Below are 22,583 nucleotides of genomic sequence, written 5' to 3'. Positions count from 1 at the left end.
ACTGCAAAATCTAGTGAAGTTTCTACTTTCCACCTTGTTATACCACTTCTTAACACATCCAGATAACCACTCACCATCCAGTCACATGATGCAAAATTCCGCACACCAAATGGCATCTCTAGCTTACTGCAAAAACAATCATACTATACAGCTGCCGATGATGCTTTTTCATGTTTCATTGAATGTCACCTATGACATCCCTAGAAAGAACGTCCACAACAAGATTGCAATAATTCGCAAAATTGTATCTAGTACATACAATTCAGATTAGAAAAAAGAAAATCCTGGATAAGATTGTCCTTAAACAAAGTCATGTGAATACTCGACGTACAGGAAAAAAAAGGACAACAATTTGAAATTTGTTCTACGGTGGCAGTATTCTGGGCATGTAGAAGTACCCAAACGAACATGTTCACAAAAGGTAGGAACCCTTGGAGATCTACACAAAAGAAGAGCCAAGTGCAGGAAAACAAAGCTTTCAGGTAGAACAACAGTTGTGACATCTTGCAAATTCTAAGCTTTACTGGTTGGATTACAGGAGAAGAATACATGGAAAAAAAAAAAAGGCCTTGTCCCAAAAGTTAATCCACTTTTCATGGGATTGTATTGTATATACATGGAAGTAAATTCCATTAAGTAGGTTGCTACAATTAAAATTAACCTAAATTTGATAGTAAATTTAGTATTTAAAAATAACGGATGCATGCCTGGAAGAAGCGCAGGGTATAACGATTGATTGCCGATCTCAGATTTTCTGCAGAAGCTTTAACAAGGAGCTGTACAAGGTAGACAAATCCACTACATGAAATAGCTGAGTGCTTTTTTCTTCCTCGAACCACCTTCCCCATACAGCTCATTCCATTGGAGAAGTTCACTCATGCTTGAGGATTCAGATGAAACACTAGCACAAACCTACAATATCATGATGTTATTAATCAGTAAGTGTTCTCAAAAGAAAAACAAGCATATAAAGATAGTAGTTATGTTGAACCCTTTTTCTGTTTCAAGATTTCCTATATTCAATGAAGCAAAAAACTAGTATTTTTAAAAGCACTAGACGCCAAGATCTCAAAATGCCTGAGGCATACTCGCTTGAGTGAAGCAAGACACACTAGAATATTAAAATATAAAAAAATATATAATATAATTGATAAACATAATTATATAAATAAAAATATGATATTAAATTAAATTTTTTAATGAATTTTCTGTATTGCTTTGTACACTTGCTATTAATCCTGAAATCCTAATAACAATTCTAACTAAATAAAGATTAACAATGCTAAATATAGACTAATAATAATTCTAAATAACGATTAACAATGTTGAATAAGGATTAGTAATTCTAAATAGGAATTAGTTCTAAACAGGTCAATAGATCTAAGGATTAATATTAGTTTTAGTTTATTATATGGTAATAATAGTTTTAATATTAGTTAAGGATTAACAATCCACCGTTAACGGTATTTAATCCACTATTAACAGTAGTCATAACAATAGAGGGGGAGAAAAGAAGCAACCAATGGTGGAACGTGGGAAAGGAGAGGGCGACGATGATAGAGGAACCTTCAGACGGTGGCAGCAGCACGGAAGAAGCTATGGATGGCGATAGCAGCGATGAAGAAGGCTACGGACAACGACAGTGACAACGGAGGAAGTTGCAGACGGAGACATCAAGAGCAGAGGAAGCTTCAGATGTGTCTATTGGTGGCGGAGGAAGTTATAGTCCTATCCCTTGGTGGTGAAAGGAGCTGCACATGGAAGTAATGACAGCAGAGGGAACTCCACACGAAAGCTACAATAGTGGTTTGGTTGCTCGCTCGAGGCACCCAACACCTAGGCTCAGGCGAGCGCCCAACCAGCGCTTCATTGAAGCGCACGACAATTATGTGAGGCACTTGGGCCTCACCTCACGTCACCTCGCTCGAGCACTTAGGCGAGCGCAAAAGTACCCTTTTAAAACACTAGCAAGCACACAAGGAGGTCATACGTAGGCTAACTATTGCTTCCATAGAAGCAAGAGAGGAATGCATCTTAGACAGAAAGAGGCTTTTACAGTTTGATTAAATGAATGGTTTGGAGAAAACCAAGTGTCAATTACCTGAAAACTATATAGAAATACAGACAATAATAAAAATAAATCAGAAATTAGGGTTATATTTCAGATAAAATAGATAGATCAACCACTGTAGAACAGTTATACTAAGCATCTTCATTACTAATTAAGGCTGGTGAGAACAAACATGAATCACAGACCACCAAAAAATGGCAATGGGAAACCACGAAAAATATGCAAAGCACATATGATATGCAGATTTTATGAGGAAGCATGGTAGCACATTAGAGGTGCCTATGATGGAAGAGACCTCCAGCACAACTGCAACAAACTCAAAATGAAAAATATAATAAAATGCCTGTTCAAAGATTAATCAAAGTTTACCTGTTCATGTGCATATCTGAAGTCATCCATGCTTATAGGACGGATATCATCACTACCATGCAAGACTGGTAAAGGTCTATCCTCTGCTAATGCTGCATCTCTCTCCTGAAGATAGGAAGTAAATTCATAAGAACCATATGGTTGAAAGTTTTGTAATTACTGTAGCACGCATCAACAGGAAAGCAAAAGCCCATGGAACAAAAAAAAAAACTGGCCAAGCAAGAGGGATGAAAAAAGCAAAGTGATCATCACCAGCCAAGCCTTTTCCAATAATACAGAGTGCACACAAGTTAACCTGATGCCAATACTCTTAAAGTTATGAAAATGTGCTAGCCTAATTAGACAACATAGGTACTTGTCCAAGAACTTGAATTTATACAACGAAACCATGAGAGATAAAGTTCTGTGCTAAATGCATGCAACACAGAAACTCACTGAAAATTCCACGGACAGGAGTTAAGAAGAGAATAAGCAAACATTGTTGTCGAGAGTTGTGCTTATCTCAAAGGTATAAGCACTTGAACCTACATAAGACAAATTCTATAAAAATGAAAACAAGCTCGGGAACTATAGCAAATCTAGATGGCAAGCATATCCTATGGCTACTATCATCAAAGAGTCCACCACCAACTGCTCCCATGTACACATGTTAGGCATAACAACAGAAAAACAATACCTAACATTAAGGAAGAGTTAAAAGAGCACAAATTAATAGATGGACCTAAGACTAAATGGTGGCATGTAACACAAGCTAATCTCTAAATGCAACATAATCAGTCGAATACGTTGGGTAAAAGCTGACTATAGATAGGAAAAATAAAAACAACTGAATTTTAATGCATAGATAACCACCACAACATTATCAATGTTTATCAACATCATCAAGAAAAAGAAAAGGTAGCATATGAGCAAAGCAATTCATCGAGCACGATGACTGTCATCCATTGACAAATCAAGTGCAGAACCACAAGAAGAAAAACAAGGTTAATATCATTGTGAAAGGTCACTAAGCACTATGAAAAGTGAATATACATGGAGCTAAGCAAGCAACACAGATGTATGGGCAACTAACCTTCCTTTCCTTTTCCAGGATTTCTCTAATGGTGCAATGTGCAGCAGCAACACAAAGATTCTGATATTGAAAGGTAATCATGAAACAAATCATTTACACAAAACCCAAAAATGAAACATAAAGGATAATATTCTAAAAACATATTAAAAAACAAAAGAGACCTTCAGATCACTTCCTGAATAACCATCAGTTATACTTGATAGAGCTTCCATATTGACATCTGGTGCCAACTCTTCTTTGGCTAATATTACCCTAAGTATCTTTTCTCTGTTGGATGTGTCTGGCAAGTTTACCATTAATCTGTCAAAAGAATTTAAAAATTAGATGAAAACAAATCTTTATGGAACATTAAAAGAATATAATGATTTCTACCTTCGTGGAAGCCTCCTTATGACAGCCTCATCAAGGTCAAAAGGCCTATTGGTTGCAGCTAGCACCAATACACGTTCTTTATCCTTCGTGCGTAAACCATCCCAGTTTACCATAAATTCATTCTTCATCTTCCGCATGGCTTCATGTTCTCCTGGATTTTCACGCCTACCCAACATGCTGTCAACCTATAAGCAAACAGCATCAGAAAAATTAATCAAAAGATATAGAAGACAAGGAAACAGATGTTGCATTCTATTCCTTTAGGAGAAAAGATTCCAATACTGCAGTATTAGCACAATAATATTAAAATTTTGTAACTCATTTTCAGATGTATTAAATTTAGCTAACCTCATCCACAAAAACAACGCATGGAGCAATCTTACTTGCTAGCAAAAAGACTGCTTTTATATATTTCTCCCCTTCACCAAACCACTGTTACAAATGGAGATTTAGATATGACAAGTAAAAATGTAAAGAAGAAATTATGATTAGTTAGTTTTTAGATTCAATTTCACCTTTGAACTTATGCTTGACATTGATACATTTATGAAGTTTGCACCTGCTTCAGTAGCAACAGCTTTAGCAAGCATTGTTTTCCCCGTACCAGGAGGACCAAAGAGCAGTATCCCCTTACATGGCTGTGTCAAATTCACAAAATGATCAAGTTACAAACTAGAATGATACAAGAAAAGTATATTGACATTAATACGAGCTACAAAAATAAGCATACCAAATGAACCAAGATCAAATATAAAATTCTTGACAGAATCGTAAGTTGCTGAGGTTGTGGAATCGTGAACCAACCTCAAACTGAGTTCGATTTGATGAGATGAAATAATTTTCTTAGATGGAAAGTTATGTATCCTGTTGTATTACAACTCAATTGTGAATGAGCAAATTAATAGACTGTAGAATCCTTTTTTTTCAGAACCATCTAGGATTCCATAAAAATGCTCTGAATTGGCCTTTGAAAAAAAGATAAATCTGCTTGAATTTTGGCATTGGATAGTAAAGGTTGGATCATGAGTGTAGCACATGATCATAACAGGAGAGTTAGAATACTTACCAGGCAGCAGCATGCAAGCACACAAGTGCGGCAAATAAGACTAACAATAAACCAATGACAAAAGGAGGGATGCTCTGGGTTTAAATTGGATACTGAAGCTTGTTATTTTTCATATATGATTCAACTTAGACCAGGATCTATGTGGACCACTAGTTTGATAAGCTCTATTTTATTAAAACTCAGCCTAAGCAGTGTAAGTGTGGAACTATACTAGTATTTTAGGAAAAGATCTGTTCATGTAATGTCTAAACGAATAAAGAGTTTCAGATGATATAGAAAACAGTAAGAAGCATCTAGGGTATAAGAAACATTGACAAAACATGCTCAACAACCAGATATTGAACATTTTACAAGAACTGAAATTTATAATAAATAAGAACTAAATGTCAAGGCACCCCTTTCAACCATACATGTAGCATATACATGTCATGACATGCATATAGAAATTGCAAATTCATTCATATATTTGCACCATGCATGCTGCTTTTTGTCACAGCTCTGCAGTTATGTACAGAACTTTGGCATGTACTGGCATGTGCTTGGTGAGTTGCTCATCATATGCAAACTATAGTTTTCTTAACATGGAAGTAAATCATAAAGCTCAAGGCATGATTTCTTATGATAAATAAACTTTCTATATGTGATTGTACGAATGAGTCTAAAATTCATCGAGATTACCAACCGGTCAAAATATATGCTTCTAATACATAAAATGAAATACATGGGTAGATAGCATCATGGGCATCAGTAAAGGAGAAAAAGAAATATTAATTAAAATATAGTAATCTGGATCAGATTCAATAAGAGCTTGTGATGGGCAGGAGTAATACAAAGTTGCACCTCAATAAAACAACACTAAGATGAGAATGTAAGGAACAGTTTGCTTAATCATTCTACCAAGTTAACTATTTAAATTTAATCTGCCTCTGTCACCTAAATGGAATTTCTAGTCACTAGTACAACTTTTTTACTTAGTAATTCACTATCAGGCTACATAAAGAAAAGCTTTTAAACACGATTATATAGAAAGCATAACGTACATGAAACTAAGCTGACAGAAAGTGTGGCTTATGGTACAAATGGATAAAGTGTACCTGAAGATTTAAAATTCAGAATTTGTCAAAAGAAATTTGTTATACCTTTGTCAATTGCCCCTTACAGAACAATTCTGGCCTTTGCAATGGAAGCATCACCAACTCCTTCAATGTGTCCTTGACATTTTCTAAGGCTCCTATATCATCAAATGTGACACCAATGTCATCAGGAGGAATGACATCAGCGAGAAGTCGTTTCTCAAATTCATTCTCGGTAACCACATCCTGAAATAAAAGAGGACTCGACGAAGACAAGTCAAATTCTTTTGCATTATCTTGAAAGAAGAAATTTGCATTAAAAATGACCCAAAAGAATCACATAAGGAGATAATGTTCAAGTATGAATAACAAAATAGGTATTTAACTCAATCTTGTTTGAGCAGGAAGATATCAAGCAAACACTATTGTAGTATAAAAAAGACGAAAGTGGAGAAACCCATCACACCTTGAGTGATTTTTTTGCACCCTTTGAACCACTTTGAAAGTTTTGCAGCATTCGAAGACCATACTCAATGCTGAATGGCACCAAGAATAGTTGAAATTAATCATAGATAACCACCGGATATTTTCGACAATGTAACATCAACAAAGAATAGCCAACCTTTCACTTGAAAGAATGAAGCTAGTTTCCTTTTCAGATGATTCAAACGTGTTGTTCTTAAGGTGGTGACTAAGAGCAAAACCAATTATTTTATCCACACCTGAAATAGTAACAAGATTAAAGATGATCTGAAGAAACTAAAAAATGATGGAGGAATTGGAACCAAAGACCACTTACTTTCACTTGAAAGTGTCTGATCTTTTATGCACATCTTTTCAAGATCATTGCACTCGAGTCCAATGCGATTCAGGAACTGAATCATCGTAAGAATGTCAAAACAATGTAGAAAATGCATACAATTTATACAAATCTCATAGAGCACACAAAAACATGAAAAAAATGCTCAGTTCTTCACTATTCACATAAACACTCAATTACTCCTTTTTAGATAAAAGATTGCGGGTACTAATTATATTCAGAAGCACAATAACATACACAAAAATGAACATCCTCGGCTTGCCCCTGCAGGTCAAGCAAAGAGCCTCCCTCAATAACATAGAAAATCAGATTTACAATCATTATTTGGTATTTTCACATCATGAAATTGGATATTTGCACTCTGGAACATCAAAAGTTAACCTTAGTAATATCTTGACCTATGTAAAGCATCAACTACTAGTGGATTTGTAAATTCAAAATCAAAATTTAAATTTACTAAGATCAACGAGTAATTTAAAATATTTAATTTTCAAATAACATTCATGTAAACATCTTCACATTCTAGGATGTCAAACTCTAATGAAAGAGTTGCTATGGAAGCCCCATATGTCCTCCTCGGACATTCAACTTCCATTATTTGAATTGGTGAATAATATTGGGGTTCAGGAATGAGTCAAGATAGAGGAATGGGCCAGCAGATGGAGGTTTGACTTTTAATCATATTGGAAATGGAGATGGAAGTGATGATACGAGAAGGGCATTAGGCATTTGGGAAGATATATGGGAATGGAGATGGGGACTAAAACTTAACTTAGTTGGTCATAGGTTGGGTAAAATGGAGGGCATTTACGTCTATTGAATTTAGCTCCTTTTTACCTGAGAAAATTAAGGAATGTACCAATTAGCAAGGTAGGAAAGCATCCTACCAATTTGATGTTTGAAGTTTTAACCAATTGTCATGGCCATTGGAGTTAATTACTACCCAGCAGTGTATTCAGTTGGTTTTGTACTAGTCAATGTAGGACCAGCACATAGACCACCACCTGCTGAGGTATATTACTGAATTGGTTGTGGATTTTTTAGGCCAGGCTAGCTCGACCCAGCATTTTAAGATCCAAATGAAATTAAAGATAAAAGGGCTTTATGCCCTTTCAGTCTCAAATCTGTCTTCCGTCCAAGTGGCAATAATACAAACAAAAAGAAGAAACAGAAGCAAAGAAGGACAGGGAGGAAGAATGAGGAGAAGAAAGAATGGTAGAAGCAGCAGTAGAGGCAGAAGAGAAGTCACAGGCTTGACCTCCAACCTAGTCCCAACAAGGAGTGAAGAAAACATTTTCTGGAATAACCTGCTCCTATATGCTATGCAGAGAAGACCCATTTTTCACAGATGTCGTATATGCCAACATATATAGTACACAAATAAGATAAATGATAAATGTTCAATAATAAATTATTATTAATCAAAACTCTGCAACAAAATAGTATATTCAACAGAACAAAAACATTTTGCAAATATTCTGATTGCTCTTGCCTACAAAAATCATGAACTTACTGAACGAATGCTTATAATGTTGGACTTGGCTTTAAGTGTTTCAACATCATTGTCCAACTTCTTTTTCCAATCCAAAATCTGCTCTTCATCCTGATATTCTTACATGATTGATCATTCCACCAAAAAAAAAGAAGAAACTTCTTTTAGAATAACATACCTGAGGTAGCTGGATAATAATCTTATTTGGAAAAAGCTTTGCAAGTTGCTTCATTGACTTGGAACTTTCTTTGCTTCTTTCATGCATCCTACTAAAGCAATCCTACACTTTCACCAAAGACTAAGTTAGTCACTAAAAAACAAGAAATTCAGAAAGGGAAATATTTCTTCATGCTGATGTAAGAAAATTATGCAAAAAGCAAAGTCTTCTTGACATAGTTTAGATGACATCATGACGTCATATAAAGGTTTAACATACTACTTGGATCAAGCATGTTAGCTAACTTAAGGCTTTGTCAGCGGACTGTGAAACAGAAGGTTCAGACATTCAGCATTGTAGGATATTTTCTAAAATTGAGCTTCCATGTACCAATTCGTTTGGATTTTTTTATTATCTTTTGGGTGGTACTGGATGGTACAGGTTGGTGTACAACTGGCATATTGGTATTGTGTCACCCCGGTAGAATAACAAAGATGGTATCTACTATATGTAACCTGACATATGGTAGCTTACATATATGTAAAAGAGTCCTGAATTCCCATATCGCACCACGTTGTATCGTATTTCCAAGGATTTCCATGTTAGGTAATTTCTTATCTTTACCACACCTATATTTTTCCTTCAGATGTCAAAGACATAGTACCTCAAGAGTTATCCTATTCAACATCATAGTAACTCACATTAATTAGATTTAACACTATAACATTCAAGATGTTTGGTTCAGCACAAAGTCTCATGACAAACCATGCCAAATCATGTCATGTGGGTGCTAGCAGTTTTATACTATAGCTATTCCCAATGAATGATGTTTTGCCCAAACTAGTACAAAATGGGCGGTATGTACCAAACCGAGTGTGAACCGGCATAGTTCGCCTTATCGGTCCGTATCAATATACCGATCGACTGTCAGTACGGTATCTACCGATGTACTTACACATGATACGATGGGGCATACCGACAGATCGGTATGTACCGTCCATACCAATCCCCTATCAGACCGATACGTACCGCCCATAGTGGGCGATATGCTATGGCATGGCAAACCTTGTGAATCGGTACATGGACTGCCCTTGTTTCGAGCAATCCAATTCGCTCATATTAAAAAGGAAACAACAGTCTATGATTTAGAGTTTCTAATGCACGTCATGAGTCCGTGACCTCACCACACACCACCATCATGCACCACCTTTGCCCTAATCTCATGCAGGATGATATATCGCATAACCTCGTCACACACCCTCACAGCACATAGTCGCTTACCAAGTATGCCTCTTCTCCTCTTCCCCCTTCCTCTTTGTTTCTCTTCCTCGTTCCTCTTCCTCCATCATCTCCTCTTCTTCCCTCCTCTTCCTTCCTTCTTCTTGCTCCCTCCCCTTCCTCCATCGCCCCTTCCTCTTCTCCACTTTATTGCTCTCCGAAACACCGATACTAAAACCGATCTAGTACCCAAAATGGCAATCCTTGGCTATACCAACTTCTGACTTGTTAAAGCTTTGTCTCTCCTACACCTCTACCACTGAAAGTATGAGATAAATCCAGCTTACATCCATTTTTATTGCTGATCTTTTTTATCCATTTTAGCTACACCTCCATGCCCTACGAGACCCATCTCTCTATCCTAACCTCATCAAGTCTGTCCTATGCCTTCTTCCCATTTACCAAAACAAGTCCCTTGCATATTTTTTACAAGAAACAGCTAAGAAATATCTAGAGAAGTTTTACATAAGAAACTTATGAACGGGTTTACACATAAGTGATTGTCGATAAAAAGAGATATACCAAATTTTTAATTAGGTTTTACATACCATTTCAACATATCTTCTGTTTCACAAATGCGTACTTTTATTTATTTTATCAGCCTGACAGGGAAAACTCATAAGTTGAAGCGGTGATTTTGAAAAGTATGCCCATGGCCATGCCAACACCTATCTTGGTAACAAAGGCATGATATTCCAACTATTTGGGGCCGAGTACATAAAATCCTTTACCACCATTGAGATACACAGAAATTCATATCCTTAATTAAATTGAAGGTATTCTAGATCTTTCTTTATAGTTTCTAGTAAAAGCTTTTTGGTATTCCATTAGTGCTTCACCCCTTCTAACTTGCATATATGGATCTCCTTAGCATATGTTAAAAAAATGATTTTCCCTCCAAAGAAAACATTAATAACAATAAATTATTATCAAATGAAAATTTTAAAGAACATGACAATAGAGACCATTCAATATTACTCGCCTGAAATAAGTTTATGACCGTGATAACTTAATTGAGCTCTGCATCATCTAAAAACCAAGGATTGATATTTCAGGTCATTATGAGTCCAATCCATGCAGACATACCGACACATCGTACACCGACATGTACCATGGTAGTAGGAGAAGAGTTTCAGGTCATTACGAGTCCAATCCATGCAGACATACCGACACATCGTGCACCGACATGTACCATGGTAGTAGGAGAAGAGGAGACGAGCCTCTGAGAGCATGCACTAAAGAGGCATCCTAAAATGTTAAGCCCGGTCACACACACACACACACACACACACACACACATGTACCATGGTAGTAGGAGAAGAGGAGACGAGCCTCTGAGAGCATGCACTAAAGAGGCATCCTAAAATGTTAAGCCCGGTCACACACACACACACACACCAATCTGGAGAAAACGGAATTCCTTGCTACAAACAAATTGAAATTTTTTTTCACAACATAAAGCAACTTATAATTAAAAATGCTATTCAACCCATGTACTGAAAATTAATGCCTGGAACGCACAAGAAAAAGACTCAGCAGAAGTAGCACAAATATGTCAAATAACAACAGGTGTCAAATTACTCCATACCGGCAAAGCAAAATCGACCAATGCTGTTTGGTTGCCTCCAAATTTTGTAAAAAGAAGACCACCAGGGTGTGACTGTTAAATAAACCAGCCGGTTATGTTACAGTTAAAATCATCCTTTATTAGGGCAAGCCAGTTAAATAAACCAGCCAAAAAATCAGATAACTAGTGGAACAAAACTTACCTTCTCTTTGCGGTTGTCCATCTGGATACTAGAGCAGACAACAAGAACACCCGCTGGCAGAGAGTCAATCTTACTCTTCATTGCTAGGTATGAATCCAAAGTTCCAGCCACGGATTTCTCAATCTCTTTAAAAAACACTACTAAAGGCCCATGTTGACATTCTTCAGATACAAACTGGGGATGAAAAGAAAGTTCACATTTAGTGCAAGCAACATAAAAGAAGCCACCGATGACTTTAAAGAAAAAAGGAACAACCTCAAATAATTCATTCAGTCCAGGTCTTCTTGTATCTTCCTGCATAGAAGTATCTAGACGAAGAGAGTCCACTGAACAAGAGAAAATTAGACAAAGTCAACAGGCCTGTTATCTTTTTGTTTTCTGAGGCAAATTAAGTTTCATCAATTTTGAAGTAAAATTACAAAAAGTATATAATTAATTGATATGACAAATGAACGATGATTTAGATCAGATACCAGCACAAAAGAAACCATGGTCTTCTTCGCAAAGGCCACCAAGGTCGTTACCTTCAGGAATATGCTTATCAAATCTAATTCCAACCTTGGCCGACATATTTTCTTCAAAATGAAGGATTACTTTTCCACGATAACCATAACTTGGACCTCTGTAATATAAGTAAGAAAACCAGGTGTCATTAATAGCAATATCAAAAGAGACTTCATATTTAACTTAGTAAGTATAACTGAACAGTTATGTCCTATAAATTATCAGATTTGCTTCTCAATGATCAGCAAACCACACAAAACACTTCAAGCTAGAAGGTGGATGTTAATCTTACTATAATCAAATTTTAGCCTGTTGATCTCTCTCCTTCATGTGGGATCATATGATTATGAATTTTTACAACATTTGACGAAGAATATTCCCATTATTTGAGTTTTACCATGCTACTTGTAGAAGCAAGAAATGAACCATACAAATTTTACAGCAACTATGTAACTTCACAAAATAAATAAGCAAAAACTTAGAAATTAAAGATTCTGCTTCCACAAGCTCGCATGGTAAATGATATCTTTTATATACTTGTCCAGTTGTCCTGAAACCTCAACAAAAATAGACCACTTGGTATACCACTTATTTTTATGAATTACAGGGTGCATTGGCTGGTATACAGAGTCCTGCAACAGATTGTCAAAAACATTAATTGGACTGGCATATCAAACATTGCTTTAAATGCTCTAACTTTATCATAACATATCTTAACCCTATAATTTTAAGATTCTTAACTTTCCATTGTGTATTAATCTTCCTTTTCATCATTATAATTCATAAACACAGATTATTTCATATACATGAAGAAAAGTCTCCTTTTCTGCACCTATATTAAAAATCAACAATAAAACAAAACATTATGAGAATTTCACCAGCAGGATAGAGAATATCATATGAAAACCTAGAAATCATCACCGAGAGTGAGTAGGAACATACCTTGGACACATAGGAACTTCTGTTGGTTGTGAAGGACCCACATACTTTACTCTATCACCTAGTAAAAACATTGTAAAATATTTATCATTATGGAGAATACAGAATAAAGAGGATTGAGAAAAATGATCGTTCATGAAACGTAGAAAACTGCTAGAAGCCTAGAACAGTGAATTTTGGAAAGCACCTTTTCTAAAAGGACAGGATTTTGGTGAGGCAGTGGATGACTCCTGCTTCCGTGAAGATTCTGCACCAAAGACAAATGACTCCACAATATCTGCCTCAACACCAGAAGTTGGCCTTTTGTGTTGCAAACAAGCAGATAATGCAGCATGTTTCTTATCAAGGAGGCTTGGTTTATCCAGCTTTTTAACTTCTTTAAGGCACTCAACATCCTTCAAAGGTGGTCCCTGAATAAATTGTGGAAACATCATGCATTCCATCAGAAATTTTTGTCATATCTTCTCTCAAACTAGACAAACTCTGGGATCTTAGAAAGGCCTTGGATCAAGGCAGGGAAAAGAGAATTTACAGACCAACTCATGAAAGTCTAATACTCTAATTCATATACAAATTTATTTAAAGACTGTATTAATGGAAAATTAAGGGAAGAAGCTTACACCCAGTAGCGCAAAACAATCTACTATAAGCAATCGAGCACCGAACTCTTTAGCAAGTGCCTTTACTAAAGTTTCCTGATATATTTCAGATCCTATTCATGGATTGCCAGGATGAACAGCTGTCACTCAGGCAGCAAAATGCACAAATTACAAAAACATCCAAGGTGAACAAAGATGCATACCTGGTGGACCTGATAATAGTACACGTTGGCTCAACGATGATATCTCAGTTGTGTACTTCAATAACTCTTTACATTTTAGATGGACAAAGGCACATGAAAGAAGAGGCTGCTTTGTGTTCTCACTGTATAAGTGAACAAGTAAGCAAAGAATGGTTCACTTGAAAAATTTTAACCATTATATGTGCTACAAACAAAAAGCATCATAAAACATAATATGTGATGGATATAAATGCACCTGTAAAGAAGAGCGGTAAATCACATGTAAAGAAGAGGCTGCTTCATATTCTCATTGTATAAGTGAACAAGTTAACAAGGAATGATCCAGTTGAAATTTTTTCCACCATTGCAATTCTTATGCAATAAGTATGGATATAAAATACTTTATAGTCTATACAACCCAAAAGCAGCTGCAAGTCACATGCAATATCAAAATATAGCAGAAAAGGTGAAATGAATGGGTTAAAAAAATTCCTAAATCTACCACACCATCATGAACGAACCAAAGTTCAGCTTGAGGTCCATTATACTTGAGACTGTACTACACATGCAATTACACAGAGAAGGTATTAGACATCGTTCATATCAATTCAATTCACTTGATAATTAATGGGCTTTACATGATGCTTGAAACTCCATGTAGAACCATGTAATCTAGAATCTTGGGCACAGTTAAGCATTCCATTGTTATGCACCTTACAAGATTGTTTGGACCAATTTCTCATGGTCTACTAGTGTCCTGATGTGACTATAGTAATTATTTACATATGTGTTTACTTATCAATATATTCTATAGGGCCATCAATCTGCTGACCAGGTTAATGTTTTACATAATGTACAGATATATACATTATTTGTAACACAGTTTGAGGTTTACATTTTCTCCAGGGCCTCAGACAATATTGAATTATAGGAACAGGTTCGCCAAAGAAAAAAAAAGATGAGAGCGGAGTGGTGTAGCCCTACAGGATAATTTGTGATACTATTTTCAGCAAAAACCACATAACTAAAAGGAATATTCTAGAGGCAAAAAATGATAAATTTTGGTTGATACTCTTGGGCACTTGTAACCCTATCTACTGACATGCTTCCCAGGCCTTATGATTCATGATTGAATGTTATTTATTATATTACAGCAATAAAGTTAGTTTATTTAGTCACTGAATTCTTTAGTTGTTAGATTGGGAGGCCTTTTCTTCTCATTGGAGAATCTCTTGTTAGAAGCATCAACACTAAAACTATGGAACAGCAGCATGCAATGCAGCAGCAACTCACATTAAAAGAAACCACTATTAAAGGTAGCTGCCTTAAGCCCTTAACACAACCAAACCCTACTTCATATAGTGATCGTACTTAATTTCAGCTTTCTTTAACAGAGTAATTTTCTTATGAGGCCATTTTTGCCCTCCCCATGTGAGCCAACAAAAAGTCACCATTAAACGGCTATTCTAACTAGTGATTTAAATAGGCGCTCGGGCGCTCACCTAAGCGCTCGGAAGAGGCAAGGCGAGGCCCGAGCGCCTCGTGTGTGCACCAGGCGGCGCGCTTCAATGAGGCGCTGCCTGGGCGCTCACCCAAACGCAAGTGCTGGGCGCTTCGGGCGAGCGCCCGACTCTATCAGGCGAACCAAACCGGTTTAAGACTGGTTCAATTTGTAGTTTCTTACCTCAAAATGACACTTCACGCCTGCGCAACCCCAAGGAACCCTAGCGCTCCTTCTGCCTCCGTTGTCAATGCTTTTTGCCGCTGCCTTCGCTGCAGACGCAGCGGACCGAGCCTTCCTCTATTGTCGACGGACAAGTCCGACAGCCCCCGTAGTTTCCTTCTGCAGTCGCATCCTTCCACTGTCGAGGGAGAGGACCGCAGGTTCCTCCGCCACCGACGGACACCCTCTGGAGCTTCCGTCGCTACTGCTGTCCACAACTTCCGCCATTGCGGCTACTGCTGTCTGCAGCTTTCGCCGTTGTCACTGCTACTGTCCACAGCTTCCGCCGCAATCGCTGTTGTCGTTCATAGCATTATTGCTATCTCTGTTACTGTTAGCATTTTTTTCTCCCCCCTCTAACTTTAAGTAATATACTGTTAACAGTATATTTTTAATTTAATATTATATTTTAATTTAAATAATTATATTATATTATTTTTTATATTTTAATATTTCAGAGAATATTTTTTTCTCGTCTTCTAACTTAAGTAATATACTATTAACAATATACTTTTAATTTAATATTATATTTTTAAAATAATTATATTTTTACTATATTATATATTTTAATATTTTAAAGCGCCTCACTTCGCTTGAGCGAGCGCCTAGCGCTTTTTAAATCAGCATTATCAATGAAAGCTAGCCTATCGAGATAAAGACAATATCGGTTTTACCACCATGTGTTTAACAAAGATGTTGGCATCGTAACTAATTTTCTAATAGAAAGCCAATTTAGAAGAAAAATTTTGAAACTGAATCTGAGAGTGTTTTGATGAGCAATGAGGATGTCAATGTGTAACTAAAAGTACATACAGAGTGAACCAGATATAGTAAAACATAGCAAACAGGCGGCAGCTAGTCAAACAGGCTGGTTGCATTAAGAAGTAGAGAGACAAACAATCCGATACTATGTTTCTATGTATAGATATGTAAGTGTCGACATGCAACAACAAAAATCCTTGACAAAAAACAACAAAAATGTAATCTTATCCATTTTTCAAAAACAAAAAAAGAGGAATTTATATACTTTCATGAAAGCAATCTTATTTATAAAATAGCATAATAATACCTCAGGTAGTACGAAAAATTTTCAAAGGAAACTTCAATATCACCAGCATCAATGATCCCACGTTTCAAACCATCCTTGAAGGCCTGGGATCTACTTGATGACGAACTTGCTGGAAACTCAAAATCCTTGACAAACTCTCTTTGATCCTCTAAGAACTTGCAGGCATTCGCATTTAACTCCAAGTCCATTAAAGAATCTGCAAACATAGAGAAATATCAAAATTTTACATATTACCAAGTTTTATATGCATAATTCACAATGTATTTCAAGAAAAATCTGTTATGTTGAAAGCTCGAATAGCTGCAAGTTGATGAGATAAGAGAACAACTTTTGCCTGGACAAGAACCAACTTTCCATCTAAAAACAACATTTTGATAAAGATCCATGTCTTAAGATCATGAAAATTATTCTCACCACTAGGTGCAGATAGAGGGAGAACAGATAGATCCTTCTTTAAGGTTGATAAAGATGCAAGCATTGAAACCACAGCAGCTGCTGAATGGTCTCCAGTTCTGTTCTCATATTTATGTCCTTTTCTGGAAGCATCCTTTGCCTCTGGAGAACTGAATAAATTATGTAAAATTGGTGTATTCAGTTTCTCCAACGGTAATTGCTGAAAAATCTGAAGTTATATTAAGGAATTTTTTTAAAAGAAAAAAGAATAAAAGTGGGAAAAAAAAGATCTGCTCGCTTAACTATTTACCCTTGTAAGTGCTTCTCTAATAAGTTTTGTAGGATTAGATAAGTCCTTCTCTAATAAGTTTTGTAAGATTAGATAAAGCCAATAAATGAAATCCCCAAAAAATTTGCCTAGATAGGTGTATCTTTATAAAATATGCTCACAAGACAGACTAAATTAAGTCCAGTTTCTTTTTCTTTTTCTTTTTCTTTTAAAGTTCTCAATAAGTATTATGCTCAGAAAGACTCTTTAAGAAAGCATAGCACATGCGAGATGCAAACAGTCAACTGGGAAAGGATACATATATATGTTTTTCTGGTCTACTGAAAACAACTTCATCTCCTCCAATCAGAACAATGGAATTTTTGTCAACGGTCCTTCCATTTACTTGTACAACTCCTTTTGCCCCAACAGTTTCAAGTAAAGTAACGCATGCATCACCATTCTGACACAGAAATTAAAAGAAAAGAATCACAATTAAGTTAGAAAGAAAGCAATTCACCAGATAAGATGACAGAAATGGTACCTTAGTTTGCCTCAATACACATAGTGTTGTGCCAACCGAGGGATCACGCAATTGCAGATCACAAGTTTTGCTATGACCAACAGTGAATAGGTTACTGCAGATGGAACGGGAAGGATTCTGGAAAGAGTAAATCAGAAATATCGTGACACAACCAGGATATTACATCAGAAAATACTAAAAAAATTAGATAATACGAAACAAAGAAAACAGAAGAAAGAAAGCAAGTTCCAGGTAAATGATCACCAACTTCATTATCCTCAGAAATTAGATGCCAAGAACAACATCATATACAGGTTTCTTTCCTGATAGTTGGCTGTAGTACAAACAAAATTTATTCGGAAATGAATCCGAAGATATCAGTCTTAGTCGGATCACAATAACAAACAGATAACCCAGTACTAGCAAATAACAAATGAGGATACGAAAAAGAAAATTTATTGATATAAGCTATGTCACGTTCACTCAACCAGTAAACATATCATATTCAATTAATTTCAATGAGAGGACTACAGTTACTTCATCTCATATTCAAAATCATTTTACAGCTTAAATTTACTTACCAAATCAATAATTAAGAAAGGACTTCATCACAGAAAACACATGAAGAGAATATAATCAATCATGACCAGTTGTTAATCACTAATAGAAAGGAAGGGAAAAAATCCAAAGGAAACATTACGGCAAAGTTTTAAATACCAGTCCAATATCTATTTCAACGACTTGTCAAACTGGTACAGTACCTTTACACCGGCCCATACAATTCGATATCACTGAAAAAATAATTAAAACATGAATACCAGTAGCTGATAGGTACCAGGTTATATGGCCCAGTATTGATCCCTGGTCAAACTGCTAAATACTGGTCCATATTTATGTACTGGCCAAACTGATATTTAAGACCACCCTTCGCAGGCAGTATGGTATTTTTGATATTAGAATTTCACATTCCATTTTATATAAGTTCAATGTTCCAGTAATTCAGTTTAAAAGTATATTAAGTTTACAGGCGAGATTACCTTCTGACCCACCAAAAAATCAACAATTGAAAAACTGCTCGGATCAATTCATACCAGCCAGGATTTATCAGTCTTCTTTTTTTTTTTTTTTGAGTGTTTGCAAAGCATGTACACATAGTAGTAGCTCGGATGCTCCCTCCCTAACTGATATTTAAGACCACCCTTCGCAGGCAGTATGGTATTTTTGATATTAGAATTTCACATTCCATTTTATATAAGTTCAATGTTCCAGTAATTCAGTTTAAAAGTATATTAAGTTTACAGGCGAGATTACCTTCTGACCCACCAAAAAATCAACAATTGAAAAACTGCTCGGATCAATTCATACCAGCCAGGATTTATCAGTCTTCTTTTTTCTTTTTTTTTGAGTGTTTGCAAAGCATGTACACACAGTAGTAGCTCGGATGCTCCCTCCCTAACTTAGTTTACAATCCATGATCTTCAGTATTAGATAGTGTTTGATGGAGAGAAGACACATAAAGAAATGAATATGGGACACACAAAATAGAGAGAGAGAGAAAGAGAGAGAGAGAGAGAATAACAAATAGCTAGGTAAGAAAGATTTCACAAAGGCAATATGAAAAAACACCACCCAAAAACATTGTTAATATACCAATTTGACCTAAGATGAGAAAATGATCCTTGTTTATATGAACTCGTAACTAAAGACATTGTTAAATGATTTATTCATTATGCAAGCATGTCTCAAACTGTAGTCACTGACCTCATGGATCTATTACCTCATGGATCTAGAGAAAGACCACAAAGGGACAATGAGAGAAGGAACAAAGGAAATCAAATTCATCTGGTTCGGTTTGTACCAAGCGACATCGCTTTTTTTTTTTCCAACCGACATTTACACTCTGAGGCCAAACAGAGACGCAGACCACCCCCATTTTGAGCAGTCCGGTCTGATCTAATTAAAAAGAAACTTTAAAATCAGGTAAATTAGGTTTTAAATTTGTTTCCTGTACTAAGTAAAACCTTCGTGATGATGGCAAGTTCGCTCCTCTATAATCTAGGTGATCAAAGTTAGAGTCATAAAATCAGTCCCTGCTTGAATCAGAAAGGTGCATACACCAACCTTGCTCAAACCCCACATTGGTAGGAGACTTATACATTAAGCTGCCCAATTGTTTCCCATATTAACATTTCATATTTCTGAGAAAACAGAACATACATTATTCAAGGCAATGAATTTCCTCTAAGAGCTAGCTAAAAAGATAGTATGAAGCGTCACCATTGTTTTCTTCTTTATTACTTCCCCACATTTCATGCAGCATGCTACAATCAACTATTCTTCCTTTGCACTTCAACATCATTTTTTATAATCATAACTACCTTAACTTAGCCAACTCCAAGTTTGATTTCAAGTTTCAGTCAACAAAGGTCAAGATGGAGCAAGAACTTGTTATTATTTGAAGAGATCAAGAATTACATTCCACAATCAGAATATCTACCATTGTGTAGTACAACTATCTAAGATGAAGCATAACTTAAAAGTACCAGTTAAGTGCTTCTACGAAGAATGTGTGAAATAAGAAAAATCCTATGCAAACATATGCCCGATATTTGGTTTTTATTTAAATTTATATAATAAATAGTTTCTGTTCAGTTTAAACTTCGTCCATGGTTACTTCCCACCAGTCTCTAGTAATACTTCATTTTAGGGACCAGCCTGAAATACCCAAGTTGGTCGCCGTTGAGACAGATGTCAATATCGAGATAGCAAGCTTCCCTTGTAGATTTACACACTACGTGTTTGCAATTCAATGCTATTAAAATACATAAGGGTCAAATTGACATGGAAAATAAGGCTCCTCCCAGTCACTCAAATTCTGGCCGATGTGAAGTATTAATCCAAGATTGGTTCCCAATAATGAATAATTAAAGATGAAGTATTTAAAGAAAATTATTGGTTCCTGCAAAAGCAAGACAGCTTCAGTCAAAATGCCATTACAAATTGTTTTGGCCACGTGTGTTGGTTTCATCTTGCTTTGTCCACAAACTTGCCAAACTATTAAAATTAAAAATATTAGAATCAGTTTTAGCACTAAATGGATCAGTTTATATTAGGATAACAGTACTGAGGAAAATCTGAGATGCAGAAACAGAGAGGGGCACTTACCAGATAATGGTAGGCCTTCTTGTTTTGGCAAAACTGTAGGCTTTGAAAAGAAAAAAATTATCTTGTTTTTCAGTCATATCTACTGATGGGACATACCAAGGAGGTTTAGTATGGAAACAACGCAGGGTGATTCCTTCAGAGTAACTATACAATTCTCTAAACTTTTATACTAATATCAACACCAAGCAAACTGAAAATTCTGGTAAAGAATGATATTATCTTTTCTTTGAAAGGTTCACTCCGCTCATTTCCCCAAAAAAGATATACCAGAAACAAAGCAGTCACTGGAAAGACAACCAAAATTTCACCAATTACTACCATGCCAAGAATAGACATGAAATTTTAGGTGAGAATAGAAATGAATATACTGCCGGAACAATTCTTGATGTTCAAGATGCAAAGAAGTCGCATGCAGAAGACCAAAATCTTGAGGCCCTTTAGAGAACATAAAAGACCTCAAAACAAACAGCAAAAAAGAATTTCAACAACAAGAGTAATAACAAATAAATTAAATTCAATAACAATTTAAACAACCTGAGAGAACAGCGACACGAGCTTGCCCCAAGCAGTGGCCATTGACGGCCCTTCTTCTTCCGCATGTTTCGTCGGCAAATCTAATTGCGTTGAACACTCCACATGCCCTAAGAATTGTCCAGACAGAGTCAACAACTCAAACCTAATAGCCCAGAGAAAGACTCTGTTTTCCCATAACACCAACCAAGAAATCAGAGAAGGGACAAAGGGCCGCACGCACGAGGCAAACCGGCATCATACCTCGGGCAGACAACTCAAGGGGATCATCCTCCATCTGCACCGTCGGGGCTCTATCACTCGAGGTCGTCTTGACAACAACGCCCTCATCAGGAGCAGCCGACATCGGTTCGTCAAGACTAACCGGCTCCTTCTCCCTCGGCGGCGACGCCCCCGTCTCCACCTGAAAGATTCCATACGGACCACCGCAAAAAGCCCGAAAAAGATCAGAATCCGCGGACGAGCACCACAATAGAAACACCGGAAGGGGGCCACAGATCGCACCTTTGAGCGCTTCCCTCCGGAGGAAGCTGCCGACGAGGTAGACGGCGGGGTTGGGCTGCGCTTCCCCGCAGCTGCGGCGGCAGAGCTCCGCCTCGTCTCAACCATCTCAGCCTCGTTGCCCACCGCCTCTCGCTCTCTCTCTCTCTCTCTCTCTCTCTATCTCTCTCACACCCACACCCGTGCCGATCCAAAAGTTCCACTCCGCAGAGAGAGAGAGAGAGATAGAGAAGCAATAAAGAAGCAGAAAGAAAGAGACCAAGAACCAACAACACAACACTAAATATAATTCCCTCTATTTACTTTTTAACCCAAAAGAAAAAGGTTACTAGTGGAACAGTGTGACAACGGACATTAAAGAAAACTACTATTATCGATTCATTCCCTTCTTATTTTATCTTTGAGAGGGTATACTCTCCACTTCTCTCCAATGTGAAGAGTTCACTAAAAGTTTCTCATATTTCTTTAATATTTACTTTAGATAAAAATAATAATAATATTTTTTTAATCTACCCTAGGAGAATTGTCCCTATAAATTTTAATTATATATATATATATCCTTAAAATTATTTATATATGATGGAGATAAAGTGGTTGTGTCTATAAATTTTAATCACATATATATATCCGTACTCTTGTTAATACAT

General features: G+C 36.5%; 1 protein-coding gene across 5 annotated transcripts; it reads right to left on the bottom strand.

The window, feature by feature from the left end:
• Positions 1-460: 460 nt before the first annotated feature.
• Positions 461-22,186, bottom strand: LOC103993374 (uncharacterized). 5 transcript variants are annotated; one of them, XM_018830550.2, is made up of 28 exons: positions 21,940-22,186; positions 21,679-21,838; positions 21,439-21,545; positions 17,761-17,877; positions 17,536-17,679; positions 16,970-17,177; positions 16,556-16,751; positions 13,785-13,906; positions 13,603-13,694; positions 13,170-13,392; positions 12,986-13,043; positions 12,064-12,161; positions 11,795-11,865; positions 11,540-11,713; positions 11,359-11,430; positions 8,514-8,615; positions 8,357-8,446; positions 6,823-6,898; positions 6,646-6,745; positions 6,490-6,559; positions 6,090-6,269; positions 4,400-4,522; positions 4,233-4,316; positions 3,885-4,069; positions 3,674-3,812; positions 3,513-3,572; positions 2,441-2,545; positions 461-912 (listed from the first exon to the last, which is right to left on the bottom strand). In XM_018830550.2, exons 1-28 carry the CDS (start codon positions 22,042-22,044, stop codon positions 799-801), a joined length of 3,375 nt encoding a protein of 1,124 aa, XP_018686095.2. In that variant the 5' UTR covers positions 22,045-22,186; the 3' UTR covers positions 461-798. The 5 variants fall into 5 exon arrangements, with proteins under 5 accessions (XP_018686095.2, XP_009411682.2, XP_064976555.1 ...); XM_009413407.3 differs by having other exon boundaries at positions 12,013-12,161; positions 21,940-22,185; XM_065120483.1 differs by having other exon boundaries at positions 8,357-8,434; positions 12,013-12,161; positions 21,940-22,185.
• Between the last annotated feature and the right edge of the window lie 397 nt (positions 22,187-22,583).

The sequence above is a fragment of the Musa acuminata genome, chromosome BXJ2-8 (assembly GCF_036884655.1).
Source record: "Musa acuminata AAA Group cultivar baxijiao chromosome BXJ2-8, Cavendish_Baxijiao_AAA, whole genome shotgun sequence".
Lineage (NCBI taxonomy): Eukaryota > Viridiplantae > Streptophyta > Magnoliopsida > Zingiberales > Musaceae > Musa > Musa acuminata.
The sequence above is the reverse complement of the archived record's forward strand: the minus strand, read 5'-3'. Positions and strand labels throughout refer to the sequence as shown.

Excerpts from the sequence above, each read along its gene's own strand:
- LOC103993374 (XM_009413407.3), bottom strand. The coding sequence starts at position 22,044 with ATGGTTGAGACGAGGCGGAGCTCTGCCGCCGCAGCTGCGGGGAAGCGC. Across the intron at positions 13,044-13,169 it reads ATCCTGTCCTTTTAGAAAAG|GTGATAGAGTAAAGTATGTG; the intron begins GTGCTTTCCAAA and ends TGTTTTTACTAG. Across the intron at positions 12,162-12,985 it reads GAAGTTCCTATGTGTCCAAG|AGGTCCAAGTTATGGTTATC; the intron begins GTATGTTCCTAC and ends CTTATATTACAG.